The sequence below is a fragment of the Oratosquilla oratoria genome, chromosome 30, assembly GCF_046742065.1.
Source record: "Oratosquilla oratoria isolate Oo_2021 chromosome 30, ASM4674206v1, whole genome shotgun sequence".
NCBI classification, from domain to species: domain Eukaryota; kingdom Metazoa; phylum Arthropoda; class Malacostraca; order Stomatopoda; family Squillidae; genus Oratosquilla; species Oratosquilla oratoria.
In genome coordinates, this window is record NC_134806.1 from 15,352,775 (window position 1) to 15,366,268 (window position 13,494).

Sequence of the window (13,494 nt, forward strand, 5' to 3'; positions counted from 1 at the left end):
GGGGAAAGCATGCAATGTACAAAACTGTGCTGTTTGTAAAGATCCTGCCGTGCATTTCACCATATAACTAACTCCCTTCATATATATATATATGTATTTATACACATATACATATATAATGCACAAGTATAACTAACTCCCTTCATATATATATATATATGTATTTATATATATATATATATATATATATATATTTAATGCACAAGTATACAAGCTGAACAACATTTCTATTTGCCTTAGGGCATTTCATAATTAACAGGGAAGATAAAAACAAACAATGGATTCAATGTATATTTGTCCTGATCATTGTAATTTTACAATAACAAAAAGTCCACTCTAGAAAATGGGTTGAAAATTTGTTCATCATAAAAAAAATATCATGGGCATTTGTTAACCCTAGAAGAACAAAATTAAATTAAAAGGAAAGAAGATGGAGGAAAAAAGGAAGAGTTCTGAATATTTCCTTCACTAATTATTTATAATGCCCTTAAACAAAAGTTGTCAAAGAAGATGAAAATTACTTCAAACATGAAAAAGTGAAATAAAATATTGACATTCCTGTCCCACTTGTGAAAGTTCTAGGCTAGAAAAATTTGAACATCAAAGTCTGACAAACATGATCCTTAGCTTAAAGAGTTCGAGATAAGCCTTCTACTTTTGACCAACTTCAGTGAATTACAAAAACAACTTACTTTTACCTACACCTCTCCAAGATACATTCACCCAAACCTGCTTCTTTTTTGAGACACACCAGTGACTACTAATTATTGTAGCTACCTTTTTCAACTCCATTACACTACTGCTATAGCCAGCTAAGAAATTGGAAGTCCCTTCACTTTCCTAGCATTGTCATGGCTTCTTTTATAATCTACAAAACCTTTCTATTGGCCTTTCCATGGTCTATAACTTGTACCTTGTTTATGACTGCTGCTAGAGAGGAACACCCTTGCTCATGATGTTTACATTTATTCTGGCTGCCAATGAGGTGAGTGTTAGATAATTATTTCACACTGCCTTGCATTTTATTTTCTTCATCATAGATAAAAGTTTATCTCCAATTCTCTAATACCATCTACACACACACAAGATATACACTACATATTTTGTTCTACCTATAGACATACAACCTTATACAGCTCACTGGGTAGACAGAAAGGCCTATAAGATTTCTATTGATCATGATCTTTTCAGGCTCAAGTTAGACTCCACAGCTGAATAAAATTGTCTGTACTTAGGCAGAATAAAATCCTGAATTATGTCACAACTTTGTAAGGATCAAATACTCATTCAAAGTAATTCAGGCAAATCCACTGCCACTACCAGCCAACTTTAAACATTTTGGGCATATTTGGCTTTTGCTTCCAAACAAGACAATAGACTGTCACTTCCAAATTCCATATAACTGTGAGGCTGCTGGAACTCTACATGACCTGGTACATTTATGATGGCACATTTGTATAAAACTGAAGCCATCCATCTGACTGGGGAAACCGTTGGTGAGCATATAAGTTAGAATTGAACGTGGCAACATATCTATTACCCCGACATCAGTTACAAACACTGAATATACCAACTATACTCTGTAATGAGAAGTCAGGCAGTGCTAACCCTCGTCTTGCAATGCCGAAAACACTGCACAGAAAAGAAACGGAAAAAAATATATATTTATATCATTACAGCACACTCAGACTACATGAAGGCCCCCCCAGACACAAAGTTGTGGGACAATGGCTGAGTATAGGTATGAGTTCGAGGATTGGGCATTGGCTGATTCTGTTGAGTCTGCCGACTTTGACTTCTGAAATTGCGTCGTCCACCCCACCTCCCACGCCATCTTCCACGCCATCTACCACGTCCTGGCTTGGGGACCTTGCCAGAGATCTTATCTTGGTGCTTTTTGGAGCTCAAATGCTGTAATAAGGGTAGGTTTTTTTTAGAACCTGTTGGTTCCTTAAAATCAGCTATGATCACTTTTCAAACTGCCATTGAAGGAAATTTTCATGTTAATGTGTATATCATTACAAGTTAAAAATAAATGAACACTTCATAAGTATCACTTCTGTCAACCATACGGTATATAATTCTACAATCTGAAAACCAAATTTTCATAAAATGGGAAAGGGGATTCATGGTAAAATAGACACTGGAATACCCCAACAGTACTTCCCTCTGTACTGTAGGCTATTTTCCGTTTTATTCTGGCTGACAGCATACAAACTTTTTGAACTGTGTGGTATCTTTCCGTTAAGGAAGGAGTTACATTAGTCTTGATTAATCCCATTCAAATAGTCTCATCCCCCTGTGCAGTGACCCGAGGCTTGCAAACTTCTTGCAACATCTATGCAATAAGTACAGCAACACTGGCAGAGCCAAGGTCTGACCAACAGATGCTCTGCAATGACATTGACCAACAACTCTGTCAAGTACCAAGTACATGCAGGTGTTGAAGTGTATTGGGATGGGGATACAACCTTGCTTCATTCCTGAATTAACAAGAAAGAGGCCACAACCCTTCCATACTTTACAGCACTGTCCCAGAGTATAAGCCAGACATCAAGTCAATAATCATTGCAGGAATCCTACAGATCTGCAGACCTTGATGCAGTTAGTCAAATGCCTTGAGATCAACACAGGCTGAAAAAAATTCCCTGTTGAAACTCATGTCAGCACTCCATAAGAACACCAAGTACTAGGACCTGATCAGCTGTTGACTTACAGACATAAAACTACACTGCTCAGGCATCTGAAAATTTAGCAGATGTGAACACACTCATATCAGCAACACATGGTGGAGCACCTTGCTTGTCACAATGAGCAGTGGCAAATGTTGCAGTCCAGCTAGACCTTTCCCTTTCCAGATTGGGACAACCTGACCCTTTTTCCAATCGCAGTTTTTTATCACACTGCAAAACAGCACTGCACGGAACCCATGGACCATGGCCTCGCTTTTGGCTTTCAGCAACTCTGTACTGAACTATGCACTCCTTCCTCTCCCTGACCCACACTACTACTACTACCCAATCATTCCATTCTTCTACTCATCCTCTCAATTAACACATGTTCATACACCTTATGGTCCACAATCAACACTGATCCAACTCAAACTCCTACAAGTATATTTCTCCACCTTCCCCATGCATAGTGAATCTCTGCATGCACTCCAGTTTACTTCTCTCTCTTAGACACAACAGACAATCTCAACTATTTCTTTTAACTACTCCTATACCACATTCCATGTGACAATCACGTGACCCAGGTGCTTTTCCAGCTTTCACCTTCAAGGCTACTTGCATCTTTCTTTTTTATAACGACTTGTTCACCTCTCCAATCACAGTCGCTGTCCTGACATAACTAACACATTCCCTCCCCAGTCTCTTTTGCATTTGATTCATACATATACCTAGGCCTTTTTCCCCCTTACAAGGGAGGTAGCCAGTCACAAATCCACTCCCACCCACTTCATCCCCACATCCCATTTGCCAACCCTCCCATCTCCTCTCAGATGATGGACCATCCTTGCATCTCGTCCACCACCCTAGGTCAGATGCAATGTAGCAAGACACAGCACATCTACAGCAAAACTGCTTTATTTAACTGATGACCCCCCCCCCTCCCCGCCCCTTTTTTCCGTCCCCTTATGCAGAAAGAGAGAAAACAGGGAGAAATCCCTTCGGGTTGCATCAAAATAGCATTCACACATACTCCCTCACCACCCATTCCCTTCCATGCATCACAGCATCATCCATACACAACCAGTCTTCATTCACCCCTATCTTCTCCCTTCATTCCTCAATAGACACACCCCTTCCTCCCAATGCCCCTTTCACCCCATCCATCCATCCCTGGTCACCTAACGTTCCCTCCCCCAACCTCCACCCTCTACACCTCTTCCACCAATACCTCCTCACTCCTTCCCTCCACATGCCCAAACCATCCGAACATTCAGTACTTTGAAATATTTTGCAATCTTTCCAATTTCTGTTAATCTCTCTTTATCCTACCCTCTCTAGCCAACTCATCTCCCAGCAATCTTCACTCCCTTCCAAAATATGTTTATTTTATCTTATTGATCTAACTCCTACCCTATCTTGCATCCCTAAGCTTCCCTCGCATTGCATTTTGCCTCCACCCTCTACTCTAAACCTCTTTGCGGCTCAATATCTATATCATATTTATGCTTATAACTATTTATTTTTTGTTAACACAATACTTATATTTTTTTTCTAATTAGTCTTGTTGAATTGTCTCTATGGATAAAACTGGCTTTTGCAATATAATTACACAAACTTTTTATGAAATTTGGGTATTCACAAAGAAAAATCCGTTAGGGTGTAACTTTTAGACTAGAAGAAATATATATATATATATACATACATATACCAAGGCTTTTTCCCCCTTTCAAGGGAGGTAGCCAAAAATGGAAAGGCATAAAAACACTCCCACTCATTTCATCCCTAAATACACTCCACACCCCTCCCACCCTCCCTCTTATCTGAGCACCTCCTGGATGACGGGTCATCCCTGCACCTTGCCCACCGCCCTGGGTCAGAAGCAGTGTCGCAAGACACAGCACATCCACAGCAAGGCCGCTTCATTTAATCGGCGACCCCCCCTCTCCGTCCCCCCTTGCATATAAGGAGAGGACGGGGAGAAATCCCTTTGGGCTGCGTCAAAATTTACTCACACATACTACCCCACCCCCCCGCCCATTCCTCCTCATGCAATCACAACAACATCCATATACAACCATTCTCCACTCACCTCTGTCTTCCGTCCTCTCCCTTCCTTCCTCAACAGACATTCCCCTCTTCCCCAAAGCCCCCTTCACCCCATCCATCCACCTCATCCTAGGACGTCCCCTCATGTTCACTCCCTCCACATCTGCCTTACATACCTCTTTTACTAGTCTTTCTTCACTCATTCTTTCCATGTGTCCAAACCATCCTAATATTCTTTCATCAACCCTATCTCCCAGCTCCTTTTTCACCCCTGTTCTCCTCCTCACCTCCTCATTTCTCACTCTATCCAGCCTAGTAACCCCCACCATACTTCTCAGACACCTCATCTCAAACACATTCAAACTCCTTCTCTCTTCTTCTCTTATGTTCCACGTTTCTGCCCCATACAGTGCTGTTGGCACAATCACTCCTTCATACAGTCTCCTCTTCGCATCCATTCCTAAATGTCTATTCCTCATTACACTCTTTAATCCACCAAGGCATTTACTCGCTTCTCTCAATCTACATTCTACCTCCACCTTTCCCTGCTACACTTGCACCCAAGTATCTAAAACTATCCACTTCCTCCAGTCGCTCTCCCTTAATGTTCACTTCCAGTCTACTGCCACTTTCACCCCTTGTACATCTCATCACCTTACTTTTACCCACATTTATCTTTAGCTTTCTTCTATCACATACTCTCCCAAACTCTGCCACCAGCTTCCTCAATCCCTCCTCTGACCCTGCCACAAGGGCAGTGTCATCAGCAAACAACAACTAGCTCACCTCCCACTTTTCTCCATTTTCTTTAACCATCTCCAATCCCTGACCCACTACCCTAGCATTCACCACCCCATCCATGTATAAGTTGAACAGCCAGGGCGACATAACGCATCCTTGACGAAGTCCCACCTTTACTTCAAACCACTCACTCTCTCCATTTCTAATCCTGACACAAGCTCTACTACTCTCATAAAAACTCTTGACAGCTCCTAAAAGCTTTCCTCCTATCCCATAAATCTGCATAACCTCCCACAGTGCCTTTCTGTCTACCCTATCATAAGCCTTTTCCAGATCCATAAAAGCCCAAAAAACATCCTTCCCCTTTCCTATAGCTTTCTCACATATCTGTCTTACCACAAAGATCTGATCTACACAACCTCTACCTGTCCTAAATCCACACTGTTCCTCACCAATTACTCCTTCTGTTCCTCTCCTAATCCTCTCAATCAAGATCCTCCCATAAGCCTTCCCTACTACACTTAACAGGCTAATCCCTCTGAAACTACTACATTCACACTTGTCCACTTTTCCCTTGTAAAGAGGAACTATACAGGCACTTCTCCAGTCCTCCGGTACCCTACCCTCTCTCCAGCAAACATTAAATAACCTCACCAACCAGTCCATCACTGAACCTCCCTTTTTCAGACATTCTGCATGGCATCCATCCAGATCAGGTGCCTTACCTGCTTTCATCATCTTTACAACTGCCTTCACCTCATCCTTTCTTATTTCTCCTCCATTCTCCTCACTCATCACTCTCATTTTCTTTGTATTTCCCACTGCAGCTATCTTTCCTACCCTATCCTCCTTCACATTTAGCAACTCCCTAAAATATTCTGCCCATCTTCCCCTTACTGCCTTCTCTTCCATTATCATCTCTCCATCTACACCTTTTACCTTTTCTTCCCTACTTGATTCGCCTCCTCTTCCTCTCTTAATTTCTTTCCAAAACATATATATATATATATAAAATAATAACAATAACAATAATAATAATAAAAAATAAGATATTCCCACCCAATTGATTTCCATATAAGTTGGCACAAATTGTTTTTATGCTATCTACCATTCACAAAAAATAAAATCTCGCTTATTTCGATATACACATACTGACGTCTTTAAATTAAAAATTCCCCTAGCTAACAAGCTAGGGCTTATGCCTCCCAATGATGGGCATATTTGAAGAAAAGAATGAATATATGTATGTATGTATGTATATATATGAATATATGTATGTATATATATATTATATATATATATATATATATTAATTCTTTTCTTCTTCAAATATACCCATCATGTATTATATATATACAAATATAAACCTAAATGCAATGGCATAGGGAATCAATCAATCTTGGGAAATGGATGGATTGTCAAAAATTTCAATTTCCGAGATTTTCTACAAATAAATCTGCTGTAAGGGGAATCCTTCCTGTACACACAATGTACATATACACACAACTGAAAATCTATGGATGAACTTACCTGGGAAAGTTGTACACTTGAATTGCAGTGGGCCTGGCAAGGATTGCACAGGAACTTGCCGCCACCCTTAGTGTCTTCCAGCTTTGTGACACAATCAGGAATATCTTCCAGAGTTGCCCCGCCAATATCATTGCCGCCACCGCCGCCGCCACCGCCACTGCCACCACCTTGGTTGCTGCCACTGAACTGGCGGGCAGGATTAGGTCCAGCACCTGAGCCAAAACTTCCTGTGACCCCTACAGTGAAGATGATTGATAATCAAGGCCTCAAAGTGATCAATCGGTCATCAAAATACTCCTCCCTTTTCGAGATAGACCGATTATCAAATTGATTATTCAATCACATCAACGGATGGGTAAAGACATAAGGAAAATAAAATAAGACTAAATCCCAAAATATCTGCCAAAAGCTCAATGCACTGCCTAATGGATCTGAACTTTTACTGACAACAGACACAGCTTTGGCCCAACAAATCATTTATGCCCACCACATGCTAGGGCAGGAGTAATACTGCTTGCTTGCTTGCTTCCTACAACAACAATGGTAGGTCTGTGTATTATGAGAACCAATATATCCATCCTTGAGGCCTTCAATTTGTAATATAAAATATTGCTTATACATATGTATGTGTGTGTGTGTATATATATATATACACATACATATATACATATTCCACCAGAGACAACAGATATATATATATACATACATATACATACACACATATACAAAAGAATGACGACTGAGAAAGAAAACTAAGCTAAGCAAAGCACTTTCATATATTACATTTTCAGTGCAAAGTACTTTGCATTGAAGATGTAATGCAAGACAGCACTTTGCTTCATTTAGTTTTCTTTTCCAGTTGTCAATCTTGGATAACTGAACATTACCAGTGTTTTTTATTAACACATACATGTGTGCACATATTTCTGGTATTGACCTCTCCCTAACCTTTTTCAGTATTTACACCTGCGAGTCTACTAAAGCACTAAATTACTGGGAGGAGCACATGTGTTTAGTATCTAATTGAGCATTATTGGATCAAGCCAAACTTGCAATATGCCTTTCTTCATTATTTTAGTTCAAACTAATGTAACCCATCCCAAGCCAGTTGCCACTTTTCCCTTCACTGTAGCCACTTTCCTCATCTCCTCTGCATCGCCTATGTAGTAAACAAAATTACACCCTATATCAATTAACTCCTTCAATAATGGGTGGCCACTTTTTCTATGCTTTGACTTGGCTAGCCCCTTATACGAGGGAAAAGGCCTTTAACATCTATTTTCTCTCTTCCTACTGTCCATCGCAAGGCTATCTCACCTATCTCCATGGCAACCTCTTTGCAGTAAAGAAGTTGTTAATTATATGCTATGGATTTATACCACCCTGTCAATGGCTACATGATCAATCTCTGATGTATAACTGATATGCAGTTTACCATTAGTTTTGCTTCAGTTCTGTGCAAGACCCTACCCTAAAATAATCTACAATGTCCCCCCCCATTCATTTTATTTTGTTTATTTTTTATTTATCAATAAGTTGCATCAAATTTCAATGACTGCAAACCTACAGCCCCAGAGATGCTGTGGGAAGAAATTTTGGATTGTTGTCCATGTGGTATGAGTTGTCACTAGTCTGCTCTCATATGAACAATTGCAGAATATACAGTTGAAGTTCAGAGAGAAAGACCTTTGGCCTGGTCTGGAGAAGTATCATCAGACCCTTGGGGCTGTAACTCTACGTGGATGTGAAGGTTCTGGTTTTGTTTTCAAGATTCCAAGAGCTCCGACATCCATGTTCCTGGACCTGTGACAGGCACCAATATGTAAGAAGTAAAGGAGTTTAAATTTTCTGTATAGCTGTGTATGTGTGCGTGATTCATCTTAGATCAAATGTTGAACTTGTAAGTGACAGCTGTTACCCTCTCAGATGACAGCCCAGAACTCGTATATGGCTTGACCTAAGGTACTGCATAACCTTACATAGACACACACCAAACTCTTTGTATGTGTATATTTACCTAATTGTATTATACAGAAAAGGAACAACTCATTGGTTTCCATCTCCTATTCTCCATTTTTTTGTATCATATTTAGCCTCAAATTCATGTACAGTTCCAAATTAATCTATATTTTTGATTTCCAACTATCATATTTAGATTTGACCTCATGTACTGTTCGAGCTTGGGCTATATCACCTGAGCTATTCCACATATTTATGCATTTATATGGAAAACTGTATTTCTTCACATCCTTTTGACATGTGGTCTTTCTTAATTTGTTCCCTTGACCTCGTAAACCCTATCTTTAATAAGATCTCTTTTGTCAATGCAATCTATTCCCTTTCATGACCTAAATACTGCAATCACATAACCTCTTTCTCTTTGATCTTTCAAAGTTGGTAGACCCAATGTTTTTGGTCTCTCCTCGTATGGTTTATCTGCCAGGCTGGGGACCGTTTGATTGCTGCTCTTTGTATTCTTTCAATCCTGCTTATATCCTTCACTGTGTGTGTGTGTGAGATTCCCCATGGTCTTGGATCACGTGTTGGACTCATGATCGACAACCATTTCCCTCTTGGAAGAGCACAGAATTCATATATGACTGATCTAAGGGTAATGCTGTGTGACCTTACATACACAGCCCGCACCCCCCAACTCCCTGCCCATGAGAACTGGAGTAATGACTTGCAGTGCAGCGATACTGAAATTATTTCAACCCTAGGCAGGATTCGAACCTGGACTGCCATAGTGGTGGCCAGGAACTCTACCACTGTGCCATGAGCTGTGTGTATGAGAGATATACCATTGTCTTGGAACTATGCTTATGGGGTCCCATCTCCACTTGTAAAAAATTAATGTTATTTGCATGGATTAATTCCTAATTATTCCACATAATGATAACCACATGGAAAGTTGTTTCTTAACATAACGTCTTCTGTATTTATTATCTCTTATTTATTCCCTTTTTGCTACAACTTGTTCTTTCATCCAATAGTAACTGATCCTCCCTATTTTTTTTTCCCATTTCTGTCTCTGTTCTAAGTATCTTTACCATATCGCGTATTCATATATATTATATATGTGTATATAAATATATAATCTCTAAACTACCTTCATTTCACTTCTCTCAATCCTTCCCCCACCCTTTCACCCTCCTACATGTCCTACTGATCTATAAATTACATATTCTATGTGTACTTGTATTTCATACACATACACAATTCCTCCAATTGAATTCATGTATATATACTCAAAATAAGATGTTCAATATACAGTACTTGATTAAGAACCAATGAACATCTTCACTGGGCACTCCAATAACAGCTGAAGAATACTGAATGCTCAATTACTACAAGCACACATTTGTTGCAGAAATCCTTGGTAATGTGAAAAGACAGTCTGTTCTTCTTACACAGACTGACAGTCATATTGTCAACATTCAATACTCTCTAGCAAAGTGACTTACTTGACAATGGGAGGAGTAGAAACATGAAAATTAATAACGAGTGAAGATGAAATAGAACTGAACTTAAAACAACACTCAAACAGGAGGCATTAAATAAAAACACTAAAATCAATCAGCACTGCAGTGGGCATAAAAGCCTTTGTACTATTCAAATTTAACACGTATTGCCAAATCCCACTTTTGAAATCAAGCTTAATGTGCAGTCACTTTTCTAACACAGATGTGCAACATATAATCAGTGTTTATAATTATGCATTTATATATATATATATGTCCCAACTGCACACTAAACTTTCTTAACATTCATCTTGATTTGAAATAAAGTCAGGCATATCTTAGTTTTCATTGCCAGAATTTCTTTGTAATTAATACCCAACTAATAAAATTTCCATCTGAATTGATTCCAAGTTAAAAATAAATAAAATAAATATGTATATATAATAGAAATAAAAAATTAAAAATCATCACAGAAATTACTCTAATTACAAGTAATGATTATTATACATATACACTCCAATAACCAATTTCACAAGCCAATATCAAAAGAAAGAATACTAGCAAACAAAAGGATATGGTTTAGTTGCCACATTCAGTCACGACAGAGCATAAAAATTTCTTGCAAAAATTCTAACCAGGATAGAAAGGTGGGTTAATGGGGCATGGACACTACTCTGGATGACAAATAATAAACACAATTTGGTCCTTTTACATTCTATCTAGGCTATCACCTAATATTTTTACTCGGTTAAGAATTGTCTCTCACACAGTTAGGCCTATCTCAATCAATCTTGAGCATGCAGGTCATCTAGAACACTTACTCTGGTCACTAACAAAAAATTCTATTTAGCTGATAGGTCCTACATCCATTCACACTGTTAGTTTTAGGATTAAACAATTTCATCCTCACTTCACAAATTCATAGATAATCTAACTACATATGCTAATTAATGTAAGTTTATCCCAGACAAAAATAAAAAAAATAAAAAAATAACCAACATGTTATTTCCAATTTGAAACTTACCCTTTATCAACTTTTAATGACCTCCCAATTCCTCTTGTACACCACCTTCAATCATTAATATTCTTACATTATCAAATTAATTACTGAAAAATATTCTTGTGGTACACCTTTGCTTAAATGTGCATCAATTCAAGCATCATGCATAAAAACTGGGCAACAAGCAGTGATTGACACTCGTTATTTCATTACTTGACCTGCTATCCTAAGAGCTAATTCTGGCATTTCAATAATCTTTATGCCACAGAACTAAAGATTTAATGTGGTTAATTTTCACTTCAAACTGTAGGCACCAAGCCTGTTATCTGTATTTTCTAGCAGATAATTAGGCAATGGGCATATGTTAAACACCTTTCATGAATCTGTAAATAAAGGGATATCCAAAATTTTATGACACTCCATTTCAAATAGAGCGTTCATTCTAATTTCTATAATTCAACATCTTCACCCCCACCCAAGTATCTGGTACTGTCTCCAAATTGGGTTGCAAAAGCCCCCTATCAGACTTTTACTTTTCCACTCTTTATGACTTTTGGGGGGCTAACAATTAAGAATGACTCCAATCAGCCAATGATAAAGAAAGTTCCATTTTTAAACTGGAAAAATCTAAAGAACTTGCTGCAACTAACCTCAACATTTTCAGGCTTACAATATCTTCTTGCATAAATGGATAATTTCATAATTATATTAATTCGAGATGAAAGTGCAAGCCTATGAGACTACTGGTGGTGTTCTGGTTCTTTTTCTGACCATTAGATTTTAAGCTTTTGATTTACTTCTCTACTCTTTAGGTGGAATGCACATACTCGAGTTGTGGATGGATTTGGGTTGAAGGACCATTTAACATAGTACTGCCTCACAAGTTCAATGTTGGCTGATGACTGTGTCTTGACCTCTTGGAATGGTATTTAGGTTTGATGATAACACCTGTAGTAAGCGCTGAAACTATCAGTTGTTTTAAAAAACAATTAGACAATTTTATGGATGGGGATGGCAGGTGGATGGATGCGGAGCTGCCTAGTGTAGGCCTTATGGTCTCTTGAAGTCTCCTTTATTCTTATATTCATTGTTGTATATTCCAATCTGGGATGAATCACATTTTCAATAGTTTTCATAACCTTTTATGTAGTGAAATGGGACTTGTATTCCTTCAACAAATCATAAGTCTCTCCAGACATTTCTTCCGATTTTCTGATGATAGATCACCCCTAATTAGAAACCCTAAATCATCTTCCTCCTTTGCTCTGGCTATCGATTCATTTCCCATTTTCTATCTTCTCATTAGTCTTTTTCTACTTTCGCCCACTTCAAAGATTTTACATTTCTTTGCACGAAATTCACTTTCCACTCCTGACTCCATCCATGAAACTTATCTACGTCTTCCTGTGGTCGTTTCCAAAAATCTTCACTGATCATTTCTTTCACAATCTTGGCATCATCAGCAAATTAAGTATAAATTTCATTCGGCTGCCATATGTGACTTGTGTCACACTACTTGTATTATAAAATATAGTCACTCCTGCATTACTCATTTTCTTTACTCTGAGTAATAATAAACACAGAATCAGTGGGTAACTCATGAGAAAAAGATATATATATATACACTGATGCTGGCATCCTCGTGTACCCACCGTACCTCATGACGCCTACATAGGCATCATCATGCTCAAGTGGTTTAAAAGTCTTTTACCCATTTCAAGAGTATTTCTAAGGTCTGTTTTCCAACTTCCATATCAGTCTTCAGTGTGGCACTTTGTTAAATGCTTTTTCCAAATCTAGGTAAACAAAATCCACCCATCCTTCTCTCTCATGCAACACATTTACCACTCAAAATATAAAATCATCATATTGGATACACAGGTGTCTCCCTTCTCCTCCAAATACTTCATTCATCTTTAACACTTCTTTTCTGCACATTTTGGCTATCATACTGGTCAAAGACACTGATCTATAATTTCACTGCTCCTTTGTTTCCTCCTCAGAATAATGGTATCACATTTGTAGATTTCCAGCCCCTCTTCCA

General features: G+C 38.5%; 1 protein-coding gene across 6 annotated transcripts in view; it reads right to left on the reverse strand.

The window, feature by feature from the left end:
• Positions 1-277: 277 nt before the first annotated feature.
• Positions 278-13,494, reverse strand: part of LOC143041037 (zinc finger protein 385B-like) — a 97,037-nt gene continuing 83,820 nt past the window's right edge. For all 6 annotated transcript variants that reach the window (XM_076212630.1, XM_076212633.1, XM_076212634.1 and 3 more), the window contains 2 exons: positions 6,990-7,225; positions 278-1,911 (listed from right to left, as the gene is read on the reverse strand). In XM_076212630.1, coding sequence (XP_076068745.1) covers positions 1,690-1,911; positions 6,990-7,225 — 458 coding nt within the window. In that variant the 3' untranslated portion in view covers positions 278-1,689. The remainder of the gene's footprint in view (positions 1,912-6,989; positions 7,226-13,494) is intronic.